This window comes from Bipolaris zeicola (assembly GCF_000523435.1).
Source record: "Bipolaris zeicola 26-R-13 unplaced genomic scaffold scaffold_20, whole genome shotgun sequence".
NCBI lineage: Eukaryota > Fungi > Ascomycota > Dothideomycetes > Pleosporales > Pleosporaceae > Bipolaris > Bipolaris zeicola.
The window spans coordinates 159071-181380 of record NW_006912069.1 but is presented as its reverse complement, the minus strand read 5'-3'; the positions used below and the strand labels follow the sequence as shown (position 1 = coordinate 181380).

The 22310-nt window shown below is 53.5% G+C and overlaps 13 protein-coding genes across 13 annotated transcripts; 6 read left to right on the top strand and 7 right to left on the bottom strand.

The window, feature by feature from the left end:
* Positions 1-251: 251 nt before the first annotated feature.
* COCCADRAFT_2175 (uncharacterized protein) lies at positions 252-1282 on the top strand (the record flags this gene model as incomplete). The annotated part of the gene is made up of 4 exons (XM_007710629.1): positions 252-385; positions 436-443; positions 510-570; positions 646-1282. The coding sequence occupies 4 exons, from the start codon at positions 252-254 to the stop codon at positions 1280-1282; spliced, it is 840 nt and encodes a 279-aa protein (XP_007708819.1).
* Positions 1283-2067: 785 nt separating this feature from the next.
* Positions 2068-2841, bottom strand: COCCADRAFT_87182 (uncharacterized protein; the record flags this gene model as incomplete). The annotated part of the gene is made up of 1 exon (XM_007710692.1): positions 2068-2841. One exon carries the CDS (start codon positions 2839-2841, stop codon positions 2068-2070), a length of 774 nt encoding a protein of 257 aa, XP_007708882.1.
* Positions 2842-3180: 339 nt separating this feature from the next.
* On the bottom strand, positions 3181-3456 carry COCCADRAFT_87031 (uncharacterized protein; the record flags this gene model as incomplete). The annotated part of the gene is made up of 1 exon (XM_007710691.1): positions 3181-3456. A coding segment is annotated over one exon (276 nt), but the record flags the coding sequence as incomplete, so codon positions are not given.
* A 789-nt stretch (positions 3457-4245) lies between these two features.
* Positions 4246-5604, bottom strand: COCCADRAFT_87008 (uncharacterized protein; the record flags this gene model as incomplete). Its single annotated transcript, XM_007710690.1, has 1 exon — positions 4246-5604. The coding sequence occupies one exon, from the start codon at positions 5602-5604 to the stop codon at positions 4246-4248; it is 1359 nt and encodes a 452-aa protein (XP_007708880.1).
* A 26-nt stretch (positions 5605-5630) lies between these two features.
* Positions 5631-6161, bottom strand: COCCADRAFT_87086 (uncharacterized protein; the record flags this gene model as incomplete). The annotated part of the gene is made up of 1 exon (XM_007710689.1): positions 5631-6161. The coding sequence occupies one exon, from the start codon at positions 6159-6161 to the stop codon at positions 5631-5633; it is 531 nt and encodes a 176-aa protein (XP_007708879.1).
* Positions 6162-6843: 682 nt separating this feature from the next.
* Positions 6844-8231, top strand: COCCADRAFT_2171 (uncharacterized protein; the record flags this gene model as incomplete). Its single annotated transcript, XM_007710628.1, has 3 exons — positions 6844-6916; positions 7052-7941; positions 8001-8231. The coding sequence occupies 3 exons, from the start codon at positions 6844-6846 to the stop codon at positions 8229-8231; spliced, it is 1194 nt and encodes a 397-aa protein (XP_007708818.1).
* A 1196-nt stretch (positions 8232-9427) lies between these two features.
* On the bottom strand, positions 9428-10624 carry COCCADRAFT_33863 (uncharacterized protein; the record flags this gene model as incomplete). The annotated part of the gene is made up of 2 exons (XM_007710656.1): positions 9428-10423; positions 10493-10624. The coding sequence occupies 2 exons, from the start codon at positions 10622-10624 to the stop codon at positions 9428-9430; spliced, it is 1128 nt and encodes a 375-aa protein (XP_007708846.1).
* Positions 10625-11563: 939 nt separating this feature from the next.
* Positions 11564-12375, top strand: COCCADRAFT_33862 (uncharacterized protein; the record flags this gene model as incomplete). Its single annotated transcript, XM_007710655.1, has 4 exons — positions 11564-11615; positions 11673-11691; positions 11755-11826; positions 11928-12375. 4 exons carry the CDS (start codon positions 11564-11566, stop codon positions 12373-12375), a joined length of 591 nt encoding a protein of 196 aa, XP_007708845.1.
* Positions 12376-12780: 405 nt separating this feature from the next.
* COCCADRAFT_87183 (uncharacterized protein) lies at positions 12781-12945 on the top strand (the record flags this gene model as incomplete). The annotated part of the gene is made up of 1 exon (XM_007710688.1): positions 12781-12945. A coding segment is annotated over one exon (165 nt), but the record flags the coding sequence as incomplete, so codon positions are not given.
* A 98-nt stretch (positions 12946-13043) lies between these two features.
* On the bottom strand, positions 13044-14625 carry COCCADRAFT_87053 (uncharacterized protein; the record flags this gene model as incomplete). The annotated part of the gene is made up of 2 exons (XM_007710687.1): positions 13044-14378; positions 14443-14625. 2 exons carry the CDS (start codon positions 14623-14625, stop codon positions 13044-13046), a joined length of 1518 nt encoding a protein of 505 aa, XP_007708877.1.
* A 1059-nt stretch (positions 14626-15684) lies between these two features.
* Positions 15685-16909, top strand: COCCADRAFT_2167 (uncharacterized protein; the record flags this gene model as incomplete). The annotated part of the gene is made up of 2 exons (XM_007710627.1): positions 15685-16199; positions 16246-16909. The coding sequence occupies 2 exons, from the start codon at positions 15685-15687 to the stop codon at positions 16907-16909; spliced, it is 1179 nt and encodes a 392-aa protein (XP_007708817.1).
* A 204-nt stretch (positions 16910-17113) lies between these two features.
* Positions 17114-17396, bottom strand: COCCADRAFT_2166 (uncharacterized protein; the record flags this gene model as incomplete). The annotated part of the gene is made up of 2 exons (XM_007710626.1): positions 17114-17290; positions 17340-17396. The coding sequence occupies 2 exons, from the start codon at positions 17394-17396 to the stop codon at positions 17114-17116; spliced, it is 234 nt and encodes a 77-aa protein (XP_007708816.1).
* Positions 17397-17650: 254 nt separating this feature from the next.
* On the top strand, positions 17651-22003 carry COCCADRAFT_33858 (uncharacterized protein; the record flags this gene model as incomplete). The annotated part of the gene is made up of 4 exons (XM_007710654.1): positions 17651-18267; positions 18313-20304; positions 20355-20879; positions 20929-22003. The coding sequence occupies 4 exons, from the start codon at positions 17651-17653 to the stop codon at positions 22001-22003; spliced, it is 4209 nt and encodes a 1402-aa protein (XP_007708844.1).
* Between the last annotated feature and the right edge of the window lie 307 nt (positions 22004-22310).

Here is a 22310-nt window from a genome sequence, read left to right as displayed (position 1 = left end):
ACGTGGGCATCTTGGTAGCTGGGTAGTTGGGGGGACTACTGTGTCTTCTCTGTAGCCTTGTATGCTGGACATTTGTTTCATATTTCTTGTTCGACTAGATCAGGCTAGTATTAATTGCTCAAATTATACAATATGTACGGGTCTATTTTGGGGTGCAGTTACAAAGCGGTTGCTTCACGTGCAAACGTGGGTCAAGTTCGCGTCTACGTCATTGCTATCTGAACCCGCGTACCTGAATCTTGACTCCCACCATGCGCCACGTTACTACCTATCACTCCTTCATACCAAGCAATCTACCTAACGCCCCACTCGAAGTTACTCTGTACTTAAGTTCTAGACAGCCGTATCTTCAGATTTCGGTCTATCAAGCCCCTTTGCATCATGGGTGAGCTTCACAGCAGCCTAACGGGCAGGCCTTCAGCTAACACTCCACAGCATCTTCAGTAGACTACTGTAAGGCACTCACACGAATTCACACCATATTACTGCAATCTCACGCAACACCTCAGATAAAGTCCTTGAAATCGACGTCAAAGCCTCGCAACAGCAAATCCGCGATGCCTACAAAAAGTAAACCATTGCCTATACTACACTCACCTCTCAAGAAAACGTCCATTCTCTAACAAACCATGTGCACCTCACCAGAGCAGCACTAAAACACCACCCAGACCGCGTGCCCTCAGACTCACCGGAGCGCGCAAGCCGCACAAAGCGCTTCCAGCAAATCAACGACGCATACTACACGCTCTCGGACGCCACGCGCCGCCGCGACTACGACGCCGCACGTACATACAACAGCTTCACAGGCACCACCGCAACGCCCGACCCGGAGTTTGATGAGGAGATACCTCACAATGCCAACGCCAACGCCAACGCGGGTACCGGTACAGGATTCGCCCAAGGCTTCCCTTGGTCCGCCTTCGGCTTTGGGTCCGCGCCAGCAGGCACAACGGAAGAATCGCACAACCGCTTCTCCGAAGAGCAGTTCGGCGACATCTTTGAGGAGATGCTGCGCGAAGAGGGTATGGCGGACGCAGAGGCTCATCCTACAGGCAAGTTCTGGAGTCTAGTCGGTGGACTCAGCGGTGGCGCTATGGGATTCATTGTTGCCAATTTTCCCGGTATGGTTGCCGGGGCTGTCGCGGGAAATCGATTGGGCGCGGTTAGGGATGCCAAGGGCAAGAGTGTCTATGCGGTCTTTCAGGAGATGCCGCAGGCGGATAAAGCGAGGCTGCTGAGTAGTCTTGCCGCTAAGGTTTTTGCTAATGTGGTTTCTGCCTAAGGGGGAGATTACGAGGTTGGGCTTTTGGGGGAGGGTTTGGGCGCGAAATGGATGAGCTTAAGGTTATGATGATTACTAAATGATGACGATGGGATATCCTGGAGAAGGAGAAATGATTTCGAACCCTTTTATTCCATACTTGTTCTTAGGTTGGGTTTGGGATACGAATACGATATGACGTTTTGATACAATATGGCATCTTTGAACTCAGGGCAGGAAGTGACACCTTATGAGCAGCGTGGAAACCCGAAGAACGGAGTTGAATGATTTTGCAATTGCGGCCTCATGAAAGTAGGGATAAGGCTTAATAGCCTAACCTCTTCCACAAGGGAGGGGATATCTCTAAAGCCAAAAAAAATAAAAATTGGCACCAAAACAAATAAACAAGTAGAAAATTATGAATCTAGGATAGATCCAAACGAATACCAAAAAAAAACACTTTCCAAATCGTTATCCATCATAAAGTCGTACACAACCCCACGTATATGTTGTATCTCGCCATCTCTTTCACGTAGTCCCCCTTTTTTTCACCTCCTTCTTCTCATCTTGTCTCCTCCCCACCCTATCACCAGCACCATCTCTTTGACGACATAAATCCCCAAGCTCTTCATCCCGTTTCGGTGGATATATATAAAAAAACTCTCTCTCAAAACGAGCCCATATCACCTCTAGACAAGCTGCCAACGACTCTGGCAATGGTAAAGATATTCTCCGCGGTTCCTAGATTGAAAGAAGAAAAAATTTGGTTAACCCTTCATCTCCTGCTGGAACAAGGTGTCGTCTGTTTAGACGAATTTAGACGCCATACTCGCCAGGGTTGCCAGACCGCCGATGCCGCCGGCGACCTTGTCCATATCCATGTTTTGCAGGCTGGCCATCATGCCGCCGCCGCCGTTGGCAGGGGCGTTTGTCGGGGGAGCGCCGCTCCGTCGCGAGGAGGACGAGGTATATGTGTCGCGGCCGTAGCCTTGGCTGCCGTAGTATCCGCCGGCGGTGCTACCGCGGTGTTGGGGCTGGTTGCCCATTTGGGGGAGGTTGACGCCGAATTGGCGGGCGAGCTTGTGCAAGACGCCGCCCGAGACGAGGGGCATGATGATCATGAAGAAGACCTTGTACGGGTGGCGCTGGGCGTAGCGCCAGATTTCGCGCAAAAAGTGCTGCAGCTTCTTGTACAGGTGCTGCATGTAGTTGTCGCGGGGCGAGCGCTTGTACCGCGATGTCGAGCTGTGGTGGCGCGACGACGACGAGTACGACGACGAGGCGTAGCCCGGACGGTATGACGACGAGCGCCGGTTGGGCGAGACGGAAAAGGGGTTCCAGCTGCTGCCCATGGTGGCGCGTGGATGCTTTGAATTGTTGGAGCCCGGGGTCAAGATCGGAGTTGAGGATGAGGATGAGGATGCAGGTGCAGGAAGAAGGAGGATTGGTTTTGGTCGGAGGCAAGCAGTGAGTGGCAAGGCGCCTTTTGTGGAGGCGGGACCTTGTTTAGTAGAGGCGTGGGCGCGGGCAACCGAAGGCGGGATGCGGTGCTGTAAAGTGTAATTGTCGGCCCAGCGCATTCAGGTGCAGTGGTGACCGATTGTAATGGGACGGATTGGCCCAGATGTGGCGATGCCTTTGTGAAACAACTGCAAGTATGACTGTTTTTTTATGTTGGTGGTTGTTGTTGTTGTCAGAGTTGCGGGTTGGCCAGCGCAAGATATTCACTAAAAGCCTTGGACAGCGCCCTTGTTTCAAAAGACAGTGGTAATGCCGGTGAAGAAAGTGGGTCTCTTTTGGGCTTCAATCAATCCTGTCGGTCTCTTTCTCTGTCGTCTGTACTGGTATTTTCTTCTTTGCCTCGTTTCTGTCGCCCAATCTGATGTCGGGCTCTTGGGCGGTCGGTTCGGCTCAGCTAGCTAGCCCCGTTTTTTTTTACGAGGCGAGCAGACAAGAAGAATCGGTGACAGCCCTATATGTATGTATCGTCGCCCGAACAAAGCTATGGCACCAGATGCGTGGCCGTGCACAGCGGGTGGAGAAATGAATGACTTGACAAGGACCACGTCAACACGGCAAAGGGACCATAAATACAGTCTTGTTCGCACGGTTGGGGTAACGAATTGGCTGGTCGAGAATGGCGGGTGACAGCTCGGGCTGGTGAAAGATATGCGCGCGAACTTGTGGAGCGGAGGAATGATCGTCGCAGACTCGCAGCACGCTTGGAGGGACTAACTGACCGCTCTTTGCTGACTTGGGGCCTCTTTGGCCTCACGTTACTATCCATCCCTGCAGGTACGTTGCCGCCCGGCACCCCCAACTGGGCCCGCTGGCGACTTGTGCCGAAGCCATTGTGCACATGCACGTGTGCGATGTTGTGCGTGAACCCTTATGCACGACCCGCTAGACAGCCAGTGTATGTAGTAGTATACGACAAAAAGACGCTGCCAGAGTGTCCGTCCCGCTTCCTTGTTTTCAACCAAGATGATGGAAAAAAATCTTCGCATGGTAGTGGAAAGAAGAAACGTCTTCGTTGTGCATTCTTTCCTTGTGTAGGCCCGCGCTCACCATCCCTGTGCCACGAATGGGTCAGAAATGCAAGACAGACGTTCGAGACCAACCGTTGCAGATGCAGCATACGCAACATGGTATTCAACAAGCCGTGCAGGGGTCTCGATCCAGCACATGGACGCGTTCTTGCATGCTGTCTTTGCCCTCTTGAGATGGCCCTGGTGCCGTTTGCACGCTCAAATCGGCTGACTGTTCGGGACAGCACACAGGTAGTGGAGAAAATTAAAAGATAGAGTTGCTTGGACACCACGAATACAATAGGGCCCACTACATACGTGGCTACGTCTGACTCCGGTCTGCTGTCATCCAACGCTCACCAAGATACTAGATAGTTGAATCCAACACGCCACATCGGGAAGCCATCGAGAATCAAGATTCGACTCGTGACGAGGTAGCAGCACACCATCACACTCTCAGCCTTTCTTCTTACTACTTTTACCTCCCTTGCGCCGTCGCTCACCTCCGTGACCACTGCCACTGTCTTTTGTCTTTCCTTGGACTTGCACAGCAGTCGCGGAGCCAGAAGGCTGTGTGCCCGGAGTTACTACATCGGTGTGTCCTTCTTGACTGACAACAACATCTGCCACTCGCCGTACTGGTACTGGTGCAGGAGCTAGAGGAGGAGCCGGGGGAACACGCCGTGGAACCGATGCATAGCTGGCCTCCGAAACCACCGAGCTAAGACTTCGAGTGTATTGCGGTTGAGGTGAAGTTGGCGATGAAGACGAAGTTGGACTAAAGTTGTGATACTGGTACGGCTCCACAGGGAATGGCACAAGGCGGGCAGACTGAATAGACGATGATCTGGTGTGGGCGTTGGTTGGCACATCAGCTTCGTAGGCTGCTTGTCGATGTGATGTCTGATTGTCTGGCATCGGAGGCGATTCAGGCTGAAAGTCGTAAACCGATTCCGGAAATGAGCCTAGCATATTGATGGAAGGAGCGCGGTGCAGAGGCATGGGTACGTGGCGGCCATTATCAGACGCCGAACGGGATGCTGGATGCACAGGTCCTTGCCCACGGACCAGACTGCCTTCATATGCATTAATCGGTGCATAAGTAGGTTGTCCGTCTGGACCAGGCACAACGAAGCCGGGCGGCATCGCATGACTTTCTGTCGTGGATGCAGTCGACGTACGTTTGTGCGCACTCGGCCGCTTTTCCTTCTTGGACTTGGAGCCGAGCATCGACGTTCGCTGCTGGCTCTTCTTTGAACGTGACAAAGCATCATGCTTCCCAGTCGCATCGTAGCTCAAAACACTAGCGGTATCGTTGGGTGATGAAGTACTGCTAGGTCGAGGCTGCGGCTCGGGACGTACCGCAGGGGCTCGTGCACCATAGAGTCGTGATTGATATGCGTCGAGTTCTTCCGCACTGAGTGAAACATCTGTATTCCCTGCTGCCCGGGCTACGCGGATCTTGTCAAGTACCCGCCGAAAGAGCATCTCTTCCACTTCGGCCGGGTTGATCGTTTCGCCCGGTCCGCCAAAGTACTCTTCATGATAACCTCGATAACCATGCACAGGCCCGTGCGTAGAGTCCGCTAAAGCTGATGTCCTCCTTTCCCACGCTCTAATATCCATATCATTAAAGTATAGTTCATCTGGATCAATCTTCTTGCCATTCAAAGCCGGTTCAAACGCCCCGTCTATTGTAACACCGCCATTTTCGTCATCGCTTGACAATTCTTGAAATCTATGCACGTCGTCCACCCCCTCAAAGTATCTCCCCACACCCGACGAGCCCCCTGGTGGTCTTCCCCAGTGGGGCATAGTGTAAGGAGTTCGCGGCCGACCACCTAGACCGCCTCCTCGGAAAAAGCTGACTCGATTGGCTTGTCCATGAATGCGGCGTGGCCCACGACAGTCACGCCAGTTGCTCCAATGAGCCAGAGAACAGTGGTGAAGGGTGAGGCCCAGAGACCGAGAGGAATTGCAATGACAAACAGCGTGGTGTATAGTTGAGAAGTGGTTGCGCGCCAGCTGCCAAGTTCAAGATCATTGCCCTCAAGCTTGCCGATACCGTACATGCCTCCGACCATCAGACAGATAACAAAAAGGAGCATCAGGTTGGTGAGCAAGCTGTATATGCTGAGCATGACAAAGACGGCAGCATAGTTGCTTGAGAAGTAGCCCAGGTTGTAGTTGACTCTGCTCTGAACTTCGCCAAAGTTGGCGGGCTTGGACATGCGCTTGACATCGAAAAACTCGCTAATGGGTCGCAGATTGGCGAAGCGCGATGAGACCGACGTGGAGCGCAGGCTGTCAAAGCGACCGCCAAAGTTCATCCGCGAGGTTAGCGCATCGATGGGAATGCTGAAACGCGACATGGTGGAGGGTGTGTAGTTAGGAGGTGTGTGTGGAAGGTGGGTGGTGGTGGTGCGTGGAAACAGTCGTCGGGAGTGGAAAAAAGGCCTATTGCTGTGCTGGAAATCTACAGGCGAAACCGTGGTTAGCTGCTGGCGATATAGGAGGAGAAGAACGGGTTGGAGATGTGTCCTCAGTGCAGGGGGAGGAGGGGCAATTAATGTAGTAAACGGCTGCCTTACGGGATGAGAATTAGTCGTACGAGGCTTAGGAAGGTGACGCGGCGTGCGTAGAGGCCGAGGAAGAGAAGAGAGTGTGGTGTAGAAGGAAGTGGAATGGGTGTCGTCGCCGATATGGCAACTTTTGTTGGCTGTCCCTGCCCCTGCCGCGAATCCCGTGGCTCAGGGTCGTGCTGCCCTCACCCAAGCCACCGAGCGAGCCGTCAGCCCCCTTAGTCGGTTCTGAGATGGGCGGGTTTCATTGGAGCATGGAAGGCCACCTTGACTTTTGCGGAAATCTCAAGAGTAGTGCTAGCAAGTGAGCGCATATTTATCCCCTTGCAGCGAGCTGCAACGCCGCTGTCTCATTTATTACAGGCCTAGAGCCATTGGGCCACGTTCCCTTCTCCCAGCGGTCTCACCGCACGACTATTGAACATCTGCTCCCTATCACCTGCGAGCAGTTCCACCACAACCTCCCTCAGCCATGAGATCCCACGCGGTGCTTGCACTGGTGCTGTGCATCTTCGCTGCATTTGCCGCTGCCTGGACTAAAGAAGGTGTGTAAATTTCTAATTTTGTCAATCCAGCTGTGCCTTCGTTCAATTGCCTGCTTCGGGCCAGATTTGCGACGAGGCGCATGGGTGCAGCCAGTTGCAACAACCTATAAGCTATTTGCTGACAGCTGACGCCAGACCACGAAATCTTCCGCCTGCGTGACGAAGTCGCCAAAGTCGAGGGCCAAAATGTCACTTTTTACGATCTCCTCGGTGTCAAGCCCAACGCGTCGCAAGACCAATTGACCAAAGCCTTCCGCAAGAAGTCGCGCGACCTCCACCCTGACAAGGCTCGCCAGACATTTGTTGCCAACTATGCGAAAAAGAACAAGAAGAAGGGAACCTCTGTCGGCAAGCAGCCATCAAACAGGGAAATCGAGGCTCATGTGCAAAAGGTCACAGCCGCCTACCAGAGGCTGTCAGTCGTCGCCAAGATGCTTCAGGGCCCCGAACGCGAACGTTACGATCACTTCTTGAGGAACGGTTTCCCTGCATGGAAGGGCTCCGGCTACTACTACGACCGCTTCCGCCCTGGTCTTGGTTCTGTCATTGTTGGTCTTCTTACCGTCTTTGGTGGTGGATTCCACTACTTCGCCCTCGTCATGGGATGGAAGCGCCGCAGGGAGTTTGCTGAGAGGTATATCCGACAAGCACGCAAGACTGCGTGGGGCGACGAGAGTGGCCTCCAGGGTATTCCAGGCATCGACGACACTCCCCCCGCCGTCAATGCCCAGCAATTCGAAACTGACTCGCCTGACGACACCCCTGATGAGCAGATCCCCAGGAACCGTCGCGAGCGACGTGCCATGGAGAAGGACGCCCGCAAGCCCAAGAAGGTCCAAGCTGTGAGGAAGGCACGCACCGATGGCATCAGCGCTCCGGCCGAGCCAGAGGTTGTTTCCGGTCCCCAGGGAGCCAAGAAGCGCATCGTGGCTGAAAACGGCAAGATCCTCGTCGTCGACTCTGTCGGTAATGTCTTCTTGGAACACGAGACTGAGGATGGCCAAAAGGGTGAATTCCTGATTGACGTACGTGCACACCTCTCCCCTTGACTCAATCATGTATATGTAGACTAACGATATCCCAGCCCAACGAGGAACCCAAGCCCACCATCTACGATACTCTCCTCTTCAAGCTTCCCAAATTCGCCTACAACCAGTCCGTCGGACGTGTCTTGGGCAAGAAGGAACTCCTTGACGAGCCTCTCCTAAACTCATCTGACCTCCCCGAAGACGAAGCCGCCATTCAGAACGCCACGGCATCCAACCTCAACGGCGAGGCAAGGAAGCGCAAAGCTATGGCCAAGAGGGCAAGGTAATCACTTGCGTTTTTGCACATCAAATGCTGCTTTGCATGTGATGGGTTTCCAAAACATGTAGGGATCTACACGTGCATGATGGGTTGATAGACAAAAAAAGGGTGCGGCGCGTGTATAGGCATCTGGAATTTGGCAAAGTTGCATGTACAACATGAGTGATAGACTAGATAAACAATGTGTTTCGTAACTTGGTTTTTCCTCATGTACTCTGATCACTTTTTGTCCAACCATGTCAAACGTCTCTGCCCATTCTTCTTTCCAGTTCAATTACACATTTTCTTCCCTGGCCATCATGACTGTTCTCATTCTATTACTCACCATAATGCCAAGAAACGTAGTACAACCTCCCTGCCTCTTCCTCTCTTTCCTCCCACCGCCTCCAACGTCCCTCAACACAACTAGCCCACTCCTCAACCCCCCCAACAGGAAAAACACAACCACTGCCCAAAGAATGCAGATGCATAATAATAAAAAGATATGAGTAAAAAAAAAGGCAATAATCCCATGTCTGCCTATGCGGCACCCCAGTCGGGTAACGGCTACAGTACCAACGACCCAACGATTACACTTTGTATGCATTACATCGGGGGGTGTAGTGTAACACAGCATATGCAGACTGGGATGGGGAATACCAAAAAGCAAACAGAGATGAAGAGAAGAGTTTTTTGAAAAAAAAGAAACGAAGTAACAGATTGGTACAAGGTATCACAAACGGGGGAAGCGGGAGGGGGAAAGACGGGGGAAGGAACAGGGCCCCCTTCCAAGTCTAACCCCCTGGGGTAAAAAGAAAACACGATAATGGGGATGTGCACGCGCGATCAAAGTACGACGATAATAAGCGCCACCCCTCAACAAGGGTCAACGAAAAGGACAGGACACAGAACGGTGAAAATGGTGGGTGTGTTTTCTTGCTCCCTTTTTCTTCCGAACTCTGCTTCTCACTCTCTTTAAACCCAACACACACGCCCCACACTCCGCACGCTCCGTTCCTTTTCTTTCTCTCTTTTTTTTTCTTCTGTACTCTATCGAAGACGATAATACTCCCCCATTGACGATGCAGAGAAAGAAAACCAAGGCCTCAGTTGCTCCATGCGTGCCGCAGAGGCAAGACGGTACACGCTCGACGAACGGCGGGGCAACGCAGTGCTGCTGTCACTGGGCACACGCTGCTTCGTTGGCTGTTGCTCGAGATCCCTCTAGAATCGTTCGGTTCCGTTGTTGCCGTTAGTGCCGTGGTGTTCAAACAAGTCTTCGAGGTAGCCGCTGGGGGTGCGACCACCAGGGACATTTGTGCCTCCTGGTACGTTGAGGGATAGCTGGCTGGGGTTGTTGTCTTGGCCAAAGACACCGCTTCGTGTATTTCCCGGAGTGGTGAGTGTAGCAACGCTGCTGCGTTTGTACACAGAGAGGCCTTCTCTGGATGGAGGTGCACGTGGGTATCCTCCGCGAGAAGGCGGCAATGAGGGCGATTCTGGAGGCGAAGTGCCAGATCTTGCGCTGAAGCGGTTTCCTGGGGTTGAAAGAGACAGTGCAGACAGGTTGTTGGAGTTTTGGCCGCCTACATGCATTTGGGGTGATCCGGAGGCAGGCGCTGAGTTGCCAGAGGCATAATATCCAGCAGGAAGGTAGGCCGAAGAGCGGTTGACTACTGAATCCCGTATGCCAGCGGCGCCACCAGCAGTAGGAGAGAAGAAGAGAGAAGACACGGGCCTCTGGGATGAACTGGTGGGAGCACCCGCAAAAGGCTTTGCAGACTTGCCAATTGGTGCGGCATTTAAGCGATCCAGAGACATGGTAGAGTTTGCACCTACGACGTTGTACATCCCCCGCTTGTTAGGAGGCATGGCTCCCATGGACTTGACATCAGTCATGTTTTGGCTCAGTGCTGCACGCTTGACGGAGCGATGTAGCGACCAGGCAACAAGGCCACGCCATGCCATCAAAGCGGCGCCGAAAAAGGCGAGGATAGCACCGACACAGATGAAAACTGTTCCATCAGGGAGATTTGATTTCTGCATAAACGCCGCCCCGGAAGTGTCTGGGATCTTAGGGACAGGAACACCAACACCGGCGAGTGTGGGAGCTCCGGCAAGATTGAAGACACTTCTCGATCCTGTTTCGGTCTGCGTTGTTGACGCAGCCTCGGTAGTCGCGGAAGTAGCGGTTTGTGAGGTTTGCGTGTTCGCGGTCGTCTGTGTAGTCTGGTCATTGGCTTTTGTGGTTGTGGCCTCTGTGGGCCGTTCCGTAGGTGCTGTTGTTGCAGCGGTATTACTTGGTTGCGTCGTGGTTGTCCCGTCGGGTGCGTTGGGCGCGTTAGGTGCGTTGTTGCCCTGAGCAAGTACAGTCGGAGCGGCTATGAGCAGCAGGCCTATGATGCCTGCCGAGGGACGCATGGCGGCGTGATGTCGTACAACGGGTACAGTGATGACCCGCAGCTGCGTAGAAGGGCTGGAAAAGGTTCAGGAGGCCCTGTCGTGGATCGACAGAGTGTCGCAGTCAAAGCAGAGTTTCGGGAGGCAGTAGATGACGAAAGATGGACGGGTAACAGGTGGTATCGATTAGGAATGAGAAGCGCCGAAAACGAGTGACGGGGTGAGACGGAGGGCACAAGGAAGAGAGTGTGAGCACAGGTTGGTTGCAGAGTGGGTTGGAATACGGGGTTCGTGACCAGGGGCGGGCGGAGTCCACAGGACCCGCGGGGGCAATAGACCGTCTGAGCGCCTGATTCGCGTGATGTTTGAAGCGTAGCCGAGCGACTGAAATGCACACACGGTAGCAATGGGGGCGAGGGAGATTGACCGTAGTGTTTCACCCAGCCATGCAGCCGTGAATGCAAATGCGACGAGGGGTTTACAGTGTTTTGGCCAGGCCGCACGGTGTTGACGTTGCCTTGGGCTGGTTGCTGGCTCAGGGATGCGGACGAAAAACAACAGTATGCAGGGCGTGGTGACGGGCGACGCCAACGCCCAGGAACGGCGATTCTATTCTGGGCCCTGCGTGATTTGCCTGCCCGCGCCTTCCTGTACCGCGCTGTATAGGGCTTAGGGTAGGCGCGACTTGAATCGGTGCCATACTGTTTTTTCATTGGCTGTAGTTCCGAGGGTTCCGAGCCATTCCGACAGCCCCATGTCTTGGCATCAAAAAGTTAGGAATCGCGCTAGCCGCAGCCATCTGCGAGCACCACCACGACACCATACACACACCCTGCATCCCACCTTGACGGTACTGCTATCGGTGGCTGAAGACGACGATATACATAACACAAGAATTCACACACAAGCTGTGCGCACTTTGAGCCGTCCTCCCCTAGTACACATCCGCCCGGCGCAATCATGGGTGTCGCAAAGAAGACTCGCAAGTTTGCGACCACCAAAAGAATCGTCGGTATGCTCCGTCTGACCCCGCGAAAAGTAAAATAGACTTAATCTAATCCTTTCCAAGGTCAACGCGATGCAAGATTGTATGCGACAAGGCGCTCAGCCACTCCTCTCCCGCCACACATGCACTAACCACTGCGCTGCAGAAAGAAGAACCAGATGGCTGGTGAAATAGAAGCTAAGAAGAAGGAAGAAGAGAACAAGGCGAAGCGCGAAATGTACGTCTCTGCTTCCCCTCACGCGAGCATATCAGCGGGAAACCCTGCCGCCTCTACAAAGATTCTCTCGTAGACCCACAGCTTACACACTCACCTCTCAGCCCACAAGTCTCCTCCGCCCTCTTCTTCCAAGCCAACACCGCCCTCGGCCCTCCCTACTCCGTCCTCGTAGACACCAACTTTCTCTCTCACACCGTCCACGCCAAGCTCGAGCTGGACAAAGCCCTTATGGACCTGCTCTACGCCAAAGCCACACCCATCATCACCACGTGCGTCATGGCCGAGCTGGAAAAACTCGGTCCCAAATACCGCATTGCCCTGCGCATTGCCCGTGACGAGCGCTGGCAGCGTCTCAAGTGCGATCACAAGGGAACTTATGCCGATGACTGCATTGTCGATCGCGTGCAGAAGCATAGGATTTATCTTGTCGCGACGAACGATAGGGATCTCAAGAGGAGGATAAGGAAGATTCCTGGTGTACCAATTGTTAGTGTGGCAAAGGGCAAGTATGTTATCGAGAGGCTGCCCGATGTACCGGATAGCCACTAAGGTGTATGAACCAATTTTAAGATATGAGAGGATATGGGGGAAAAAGTTACTGAAGGAGACTTGAGGTTCTATGCATAGCGCAAGGCGTTCAGGAATGAATTTTTGAAACATCAGAAGGGTTGTATCTAAACAAATGTGATAGAAAGGAGGGTCGTTGAGCCTTGTCGAACAAGCTCTGCCTCCCTGCTGTACACTTACTTGTAGGGTGATTGACGAATACAATATTCATAGTCTACCACATTGGTGCTACGAACTGAAGACAAAATGACACAAGAAGATTGAATATAGAAAAAACACTCCACATGAATGCAAGTAACCACATATGAAATATCGAAAGAGTGATATTCATTCAGGTAGAATATAGGCAACGTCAACCTTCCAACATTGACCTCCACCACCACGACCACCACCAACCTCAGCACGCAAATGTCTGTACTGCCTCATCTTCCACCCAGCAAGCCCAGTGCTTCGGTCTCGACCACAAAAAAAAGAGTCTATAGACCACCCGTCTTGTGCAAATGCAACACACTCGCTCAACAATGCCGAACGCTCCGAGCAGGGCGAGGATAAGAATTGCGGACAAAGGAGAAAGAAAGAAACCCATGTCCCAAGAGAGGATAAAAAAAGGGGGGGACAAAAGAAAGAAAAGAAGAAGAAAAAGGTCATGCTTAATACACCGAGCAGCTCGTCTGCGCCCTAGTAAGAGCTTGAGTAAACATAGTCTGCATAGCCATGTAATGGAAGATAATACCCCCTAGCACAGCAACATGCCAGATGTTATGCGAGCAACCAATGTAATCAAACAGGCCTGGGAAGAAGCGCTCAGGCGTCTTGCTAGCGTACAGACAAGCGCCGGTAACGTACACGAGCAGACTCTTGGTGATGGGTGCGTAAAAGTACTGAGCCCACGCTACACCGCGCGTGTAGGCGAGTTGGCCAAAGGGCAGGAAACCCGTGAGGGCAAGGGAGCAGTAGAAGATGACGCGGAGCCAGGCCATGTCTGCGCGGTTGAAGGTTGGGTGCCAGGGGAGGATGACGCCGCCGACGCCGAGGAGCGCAGTGATGCACATGTAGGACCAGCGGGAGACGGGTTCGCAGTAGAATGCGGCGTATTCGGTCGTCATGATTGAGGCGGCCACGAGGAGAGAGATGCCCGTGTAGTCGACGCAGGCGAAGCGCTCGAGGAGTGTTTGGTGCGAGATGCTGTTCATCGTGTGCCAGATGGTGGAGCAAGCTAGGCACTTGCATGCTGCGAAGAAGAAGACTGCGGCTATGAAAATGTCGGCTTTTGTCGACATGCTGAAGTTGGCGCTTGAGGGGTAAAAGTAAAAGGCGATGGCGAGGACCATGACGAAACCGAGAAGATGCGTCCAGATGTTGATGAGTTCGTTGTGGAGTCCAAAAATGGATCGGACGCATGCCCATTTTCCTTCTTGGAAGCGGTAACCCTTGAGGATGTGGGGATTCACTCGCCATGGCTCGGGTAGGTCTTCGTATTGAATCAGGCCGTGGGCTTTGGCCTGGGCAAGCGCTCGTTGGACGGCGTGCTCTACTCGAAGTTCAATATTCTCGCGTGCTCGTCGCGCTTTGTCGAGACCACCGTCGACAACTCCCTTTGCGATTTCGATTCCTTCGTCCATTTTCCGCCGACCTTCCTCGTAAAATTCGTGCGCATACGTGCCAATGGATGCATCTCCTAGCGCAAATGCGCGCGCCTCGAATTCGGTCAGGTAGTTGTCCATGAGTACTATTCCTTCCAAAACCTTTTCTCCTAGTGTTTCTTTCCGCTCCAAAGCGTCCTTGTATCGTTCTTCCAGGGTCTCGACGAACACCGAAGCCTGTCGTCGGCCTGCTTCAATTGCGCCATCCGAGATCTTGGAGCATGATTCGCGAACAGCAAGGAGCGTGTTGTATGCATATTCGACACCAGCATCATACTTGAGGTGGCCGTAGTCTTCGAGAAGATCGAGTCGGCAGTTGAGTTCAGTGAGGAAGTTTCGAAGCTGGGACTGGGGGTTAGCGCTTCTAGAAGACAGTGTTTCAGCACGTGGCTTATGTTGTACATACCAGGACCTGAAAGTTCTCAGCCTCCTGCATGCAAGGGCGCGTGTGCCATGAATGACGTCTCTGGCGTTGCGCCGGTCGCTGCGAAGCGAAAGTACCGTAACCTCGGTACGAAGGCTGGATGGGCTCTTCTTGGGATGTCATGACGGCGGAGCTGACGCCAACACTCGAGTTTGAGCGTGCCATGAGGGGCATTTGATATACAAGTTCGGCGCACAGGTGGGCGGGGTTCAGTCGAGCGCGTGGCGGTATCTTCTCCGGTACGGGGACAGACTACGAGTGTCTTGTGAGGCGCGACGAGCTAAGGCGATTGGCTAGCGTTTGCATGTGCTCAGGAAATGCCTCTGGGTGGGCGACGGGCTCTTCTTGTGGTGTTGGGGGTAGCGAGTATTAGTGAGGCTGTGGGTCTTTTTTCTCCGCCTATCGGGTATAGCCAAAGACGGGCGTGGTTACCGAATAGGTCAAGGATTGGACGGCAACAGCACGTTTGCGGCAAACGGTTTCGGGTTGAGCAAGAAGCTGGAATATGTAGAAAGTGTGCGGAAACAGGAGAAGGGGACATGGCGGCAGCTTTTTGGGCACCGTGCGACTTGGCTGTCAAGTCGAGGTGTCGGCGTCGTCATGCAGTTACCATGACCAATTCACTCTTCCTTGCAAGCGTCGGTCCCTGGATTTGCTTTGCGGCTCTGGTAGGGCTGGAAGCGAATCGCCTCCTGATGAATGGCCAAAACACCAGGAATCTAAGACATGTCCCGTTCCGAGCCGCGTATATCATGGTAATCATCGCTGAAAGCTTTGGGCAGATGCTGCTCGACTGCTGCTCTCTCTCCTCATTCTCTGCATTGGGTTAACAATCAAGTTGCGGCCAATATCGCCGATGGGAGCGTATAGAGCATCTTTGTGGCTGAGCCCAGCCTCGGCTGCAGCCACACGTGGCTAGTCTCGCCGCATCACATGCCGCCATCCGAAGTGCCCTCAACAAAGTGGCGAACTGCGGGGATGGAATGCGTGAACGGCGCCCGTTTGCCAATACAGAAGCATACATATCTGTCTTGTTGAAACAGAGTGTCTTCGGGCTTGCCATGGAAAACGTGACCAGCAACTCCTCAGTTGTATGGAGTCTGTGGCACCAATGGGCTAGCGCCAGGGTCTCACGTTGGGGCAATTGCAACCCAATCTCACATACCATCTTGAAATTTTTTGCTGCGTCGCTGGAACAACACACCCAAACACAAGCAATTTAAGATGGTGCTCCAGGCAATCAAGTACTCCCGAGGTCAGCTCGAAATCCTCGATCAGCTGAAACTACCGCATGCTGAAGAGTATGATCACATTTACTCTAGCACTGACGCATGGCACGCCATTAAGGACATGCGCACGCGGGGCGCACCAGCCATCGCCATTGTTGCTGCACTGTCCCTCGCAGTCGAACTGACCAACATGAAGCTCCCTTCGGCTGCCGAAGAAGTCAAGGTCTTCATCATTGAAAAGTTGGACTATCTGGTTACCAGCCGGCCAACGGCTGTCAACCTTGCAGATGCTGCTGGCAAGTTGCAAAAGATCACAGAAAATGCCGCGGCAAAGGAGGGAGCAAATGGACAGGCTGTGCGGGACGCGTATGTGGCTGCTGCAGAGCAGATGCTGGTCGATGATGTGAGCGACAATGAGAGCATCGGAAAGCACGGCGCAGACTGGATCGTGAAGAACACCGAGGCTGGCAAGGCAGGCCCGGTCAGCATGATGACGCATTGCAACACTGGGTGTGTACCAGATTCCCTTGGTCTGTACAGGCGACTAACATTACAGATCCCTCGCTACTGCCGGGTATGGTACGGCGCTTGGTGTGATCCGGTCACTGCATGCCAACGGCTCACTGAAGCATGCTTTTTGCTCGGAGACTCGCCCGTACAACCAAGGCTCTAGACTGACAGCATTCGAGCTGGTTCACGACAAGATACCGGCCACTCTCATCACAGATTCTATGGCGGCGGCCCTGCTTCGGTTGCGGGGCAAGAGCGAGAACATTGCCGGCATAGTGGTTGGCGCAGACCGAGTAGCCGCAAATGGCGACACAGCCAATAAAATCGGCACATACTCACTCGCTATCCTTGCTCGGCATCATGGGGTAAAGTTTCTTGTAGCCGCACCACGAACGACAATCGACTTGAAGACCAAGTCCGGAGCAGACATTGTCATTGAAGAGCGGCCCGGAAAAGAAGTGACACTTGTTAAGGGACCAAGGCACGATGGTGTCTCGCTTGATCTAGGCGTCGTCGAGACGATCAGCATTGCAGCCAACGGTATTGGGGTATGGAACCCGGCCTTCGACGTCACTCCTGCAGAACTGATTGATGGAATCATCACCGAGGTTGGTGTGGTCGAGAAGGATAGCAATGGAGTATTCCATTTGGACAAGGTTTTCGAAGCTGAAAGTTCAGCAGCCAAGCCTTCAACTATTGGTGGGCTGTAAGACCGGAGGCTTCCGTCTTCCTATACAAGAGCGATGCGCTCAGAATCTATCATCGCCTGCCCTCTGTTTTGTGTGCACCGTACTCGCCGAATCCGCGACTTGTCTTGGTTACTGTGAAAGTATTGTGGTATTTGCGCGTGTATCATCTGATTGGATATTGATAGTAGTACGTGGGCCGTTATTGTGCAGTGGGTTTCGCCGAATTCATGAGGCATTCTTGTCTGCTTTCGATGATTGCTTGTCGTCCGCCTTGCTGTCCTTCAACTCCTTCTCTGCATTTTCTGCTTGCGCAAGGAGAGCTTCAATCTTCTTCTCTATGGAATCGAGGTGGGCCTCTAGAGCGGCTGCCGTCTGCTCCCCTCGCTGCAGTTCCTTGAACGCCTTACACGAATATTAGGGCCTATCGACAAGCATTTACCGCAGACCTTACCTGGGCAAGATCGGCTTCGGCATGCGACCCGGTATCCCCGTTTTGTGCGTTTGGCATGGTGTTGGCTGATATGGGTGGTGTCGGGCTTAGAGGACTCAATGCGACAGTGCTTGAGGATGACGACGGAGCGTCTCACTAGCGCGAACCTACCCGTGCACCTTGTGGTAACCCGGCACAGCCAGACTCGTAACCCAACCTCACTACACCTTCCACTCTTCCCGCATTCGCGCACTCCTTTGTGTATTCCCATTTCCTCCCCGCATGCGCGCATCAACGTTCCTTTAATTCACCCGCGAAATAAGTCGCCCACCATGTTCTCTGGGTCCAACTCGTACTTAGGGGGCGGCAACAGTGCCCGACCCGGGCAGCCTCAGTATGGCCAGCAGCAGCAACAGCAACAGCAGCAGCAGTTCCAGCAACCTGGAGGCTTCCAGGGCGGCCTGATGCCTCAACCTACCGGCTTTGGAGGCAGCCCAATGCAACCACAGTTTACAGGCTTCCCGGGTCAGCCGCAGGGCTTTGGACAGCAGCCGCAATTGCAGCCACAGTATACCGGTTTCCCTGGTCAACAGGCCCAGCAATTCCAGCAGCAACAGGCTCCCCAGCAGGTGCCCTTCCAAACTGGCGCGCCCCCACAACAGCAGCAGCCTCCTGCTCAACCCCAACGTCCCCAACCTACGGGCATGACGTCGGCGCAGATGGCTGATTCGTTTCGAGGAAGCGGTGCTTCCTCTGTGCCACCGCCTGTGCCTGCCAAGGGAACCAAAATTCCAAACATTCGGCTCTCGTTCATTACGGCGCAAGACCAGGCCAAGTTTGAGCAGCTGTTCAAGTCAGCTGTGGGAAACGCGCAAGCTCTTTCAGGAGATCAGGCGCGAGACCTGCTGATGCGATCCAAGCTGTCGGGAGATGCTCTCTCGCATATCTGGTATGTTTGTATAGCTCCATAGCTGCTTCATCCTAACAAGTCCAGGACGCTCTCAGACACCACGAAGTCAGGACAGCTTCTCTTTCCCGAATTCGCGCTCGCCATGTACCTGTGCAATCTGAAGTTGACAGGAAAAGACCTCCCCAACTCGTTGCCTGAACGCGTCAAGAATGAGGTATCAAGCATGGTGGACATCATCTCATTCGGTGTCGCGGATACGCCCTCGAGAGGCGCTACGCCGTCGAACAATGCCCCCAAAATCAACGAGCCTCCTTCGATCCAGCAACCGCAACCACAGGCTTCGAATAGCCAATTGCTATCTACATTGGTGTCGCAGCCGACTGGATTTGGGCAGCAGCCCATGGGCATGCAGCCACAACCTACAGGGTTTGGACAACAGCCAACTGGTATGCAACCGCAGCCTACCGGCTTTGGACAATCTCCAGGTGGTTACAATGGGCCACGTCCGCCTATGCCTCCCATGCCTACAGGATTCGGCTCCAACTTGGCACCCAACCCAACCGGCATTGCTCCTCTTAATGCGCAACCCACTGGAATGCCTGGTCAATGGGGTCTTGCAAATACACCTGCTACTGGACTGCCGAACATCGAGGCCTTGGCTCAAAGGATGATGCCCCAAACTGGCCGAGAAGGTGGTAACCATACAACTGCCGGATTGACTGGCAACGCGACGATTCCCTGGGCTATCACAAAGGGCGAGAAGAAGCTGTATGATGAGACGTTCCGCGCTTGGGACGGCATGGGCAAGGGTTACATTAGCGGAGCACAGGCTCTTGAGATCTTTGGACAGAGTGGACTTCCCAAGTCTGACTTGGAGCGCATTTGGACACTTGCTGACTCGGCTGATCGCGGTCGTCTTGATCTTGACCAGTTTGCTGTTGCTATGCACTTGATCTACCGCAAGCTCAATGGCTATCCTGTTCCTGCTCGTCTCCCTCCTGAATTGGTTCCACCTTCAACACGCAACATCAATGACTCTATTGGTGCCATGAAGAACTTGCTTCGTGGAGATGCTGAAGACAGGAAGAATTCTGGCGCTTTTCTTCAACCCCAACGCACTGGTGTCAGCTATCTCAAGACCCATTCATTCCGTGCTGGAAGCCCACAAGCAGGTGGCCGCAAAGACGCCACTGTTTTCCGTAACAACGATGACAACGTGGGTTACAAATCAAGTGCCCGACATCGTATTGGTGGCGGTGGTCGTTCGCCTTCTCCTGCTCAACCGGGATCTCCTGCTTCAGATCGTTCTGATGAAATGACTCTGGACCAGCTTAGAAAGGCCGTCAAGGAGAAGCAGATTCTCCTAGATGCAATGGATGCCCGAGATGAGAATGCTGCAGACGATGATGACGCCCTCGACCGCCGAGACCGCCGAGAGGCTGATGATCTTTATCGCCGCATTCGTAGGATTCAGGAAGACATTGACGCTCATCCAAAGGCATCTTTGAGATCTTCTGACTCGGATGCAGAGCGCCGCGCGCTCAAGCGTCAGCTTCAGAACTTGACTGATCGCTTGCCTGAACTTGCGTCCAATGTGCGTAGAACAGAGCGTGAGATTGCGGATGCCCAACTCGAGCTTTTCAGACTCAAAGATGCCAAAGCGCACCCTGGATCTGCATCCGCAATTGTGGGCACTGGTCCAGGCGGCGCAGTGACTGAATCTGACCGATTGAAAGCTCGTGCTAAGGCCATGATGCAAGCTCGTTCTGCTGCCTTGACTGGAAAGCCTGCACCGGTTACCGATGATACTGGTGCCGCAGCAGAGCGCTTAGAGAAGGAGACCTCACGTATCAGAGCCGAGAGGGAGAACAACGAGCGCATGATTCGCGATGTTGAAGACAGCGTCAATGAGTACACTAGGGGACTCGAGTCAAGCCTCAAGGAAGGAGGACACGACACTACCAGCGAGCACGAACGACGCAGGTGGGAGGAAGCCCTAGGTGTTGAAGACGAGGTCAAAGACTTTATCTTCGATCTTCAGCGAAGCAGCCGGGCAGCACGTGTCCGTAAGGAAGAGTGAGTATCTCAATGTTGATTCTAATACTACGGTTGCTAATCTATCATAGCTCATCAAGGGATAACTACAGGTCTCGTTCAGCGGATACTCGCCCAGCAACATCACGTTATGAGAGCCCTGCTGCTAGTGCTGATCCTATTCCTCGTCCGGCGACATCCGCCCCTCGTACTGGAGCTGCGTACAAGACACCAGAGGAACGAGCCGCCTTTATCAAACAACAGGCTGAACAGCGAATGGCTGAACGTCTGGCTGCCCTGGGTATCAAGGCTCCGGTCAAGGCTGGCGAAACACCTCAACAGCGCGCTGAACGTGAGAAGAGGGAGCGTGAAGAGAAGCTTCGCCAAGCTGAAGAGGAAGATGCACGCCGTGAAGAAGAGCGTCAAAGACGTCTCAATGATGAATCAGCCGCGCCACCAGTCCCAGTCAAGAGCAGTGGCAAGAAGCCAGCACCACCGCCGCCAGCTTCACGCAAGAACAAGAATGATGCCCCTCAGTATGACACACAGCAATCAGATGCTGAGTCGGCTCTCCGTGAGCAACAGGAGGCACAAGAAGCAGAGACAAGACGCATGGAGTATGTACACACTGACTTACGTTTCGAAACTTTTACTAATAAAGAATAGGGAAGAAGAGCGCAGACAAGAGAGCGAGCTGGCTAGTGAACGGGAAGCCGCTCAAGCCAGACTTCGTGCTCTTGAGCAACAGGTCCAGCAAGGCAAATTGAAGAAGGCTGAAGAGAAGAAACGTAGAGAAGCTGCTTCCAAAGACGCCAAGGAGAAGGAAGCGCGATTGGCAGCACAGCGTGCCGAGATCGAGGCTGCTCGTGAACGCGAACGCCAGCTGCAATTGCAGCTGGAGGCACTTGACGATGATCAGTCCTCGGATGATGAAGGTCCACAAAACATTACTCCTCAGGATACCACACCTACCGCTAGCCAGGAGTTGCCACGCGAGTCTCAGCCTCCGCAGCCACCACCAATGCCACAGGCTTCCCATAACACGCCGCCATCATCTATTGCTAGCCCGCCTGCGTCGTCTGTCACTAGCCCGCATCCTGGCATGGGCGACACTGAGACCAAGAACCCATTCTTGAAGAAGATGGCCATGTCCAACCAGGAGAACAACAACACTGCTACTCCGCCTGGCCCAACTAGCACTACAAGCGAAGTGTCTACCAACCCCTTCCATCGCCTGACTCAAGAGAATGCCAACAAGTCTACTATTCCTACCTTTAACGAGCCGGCTGCACCCTCAGCCCGCAGGCTGGGACGACAAGATGATGATGACTGGTCTGTAGTCGACTCCGATGACTCCTCATCCGACGATGACGAAGCGCCCACACAAGGTGGAGCCAAGCAGCTGGCCTCCATCCTTTTCGGCACCATGGCGCCCCCACGCCCTCTGTCTTCGATGGATAACAAGAGCCCTCGCGCTGAGAGCCCGGCCGTAGGATCATCTCCTGCAGGTATTCCTCCACCTCCACCTATGCCCTCAAGCGGTGCCCCGCCACCACCTCCTGGCCCACCGCCACCTCTAGGTGGTGCTCCTCCGCCGCCACCCATGCCTAGCATGAGGCCTCCAGCTGGTGCACCTGACCGCGGTGCCCTGCTTGGTGAGATTACTGCCGGTAAGGGCTTGAGGAAGGTTGAGACTAAAGACAGAAGTACGGCTGCGACTGCTGGAAGGGTTCTGGGCTAAGTCGGTTGTCATGGGAGTAATCAGGGGAATGTTGAATGGATTACAGGCTTGTAGTATAATTTTGTGTAGTGCATAGATTGTTTAAGATGGTTGATTGACATTATTCCTGTTTTTTGTTTGTTTGTTGTACTTGATCCGAGTGCCCATTACAGTGATTATTTCCCTTCGTTCATCATTACTGCTGCGTCTGTTCTCTTGTAGGTTCCATCTTCCTTGTAGTGTTTTTTCTTTTGACAAGGGCGTATTCGTCTGCCATAAACAACCGGTACGTCTTGTTCCTGTACATCGCATTCTCATGTAACCCCCC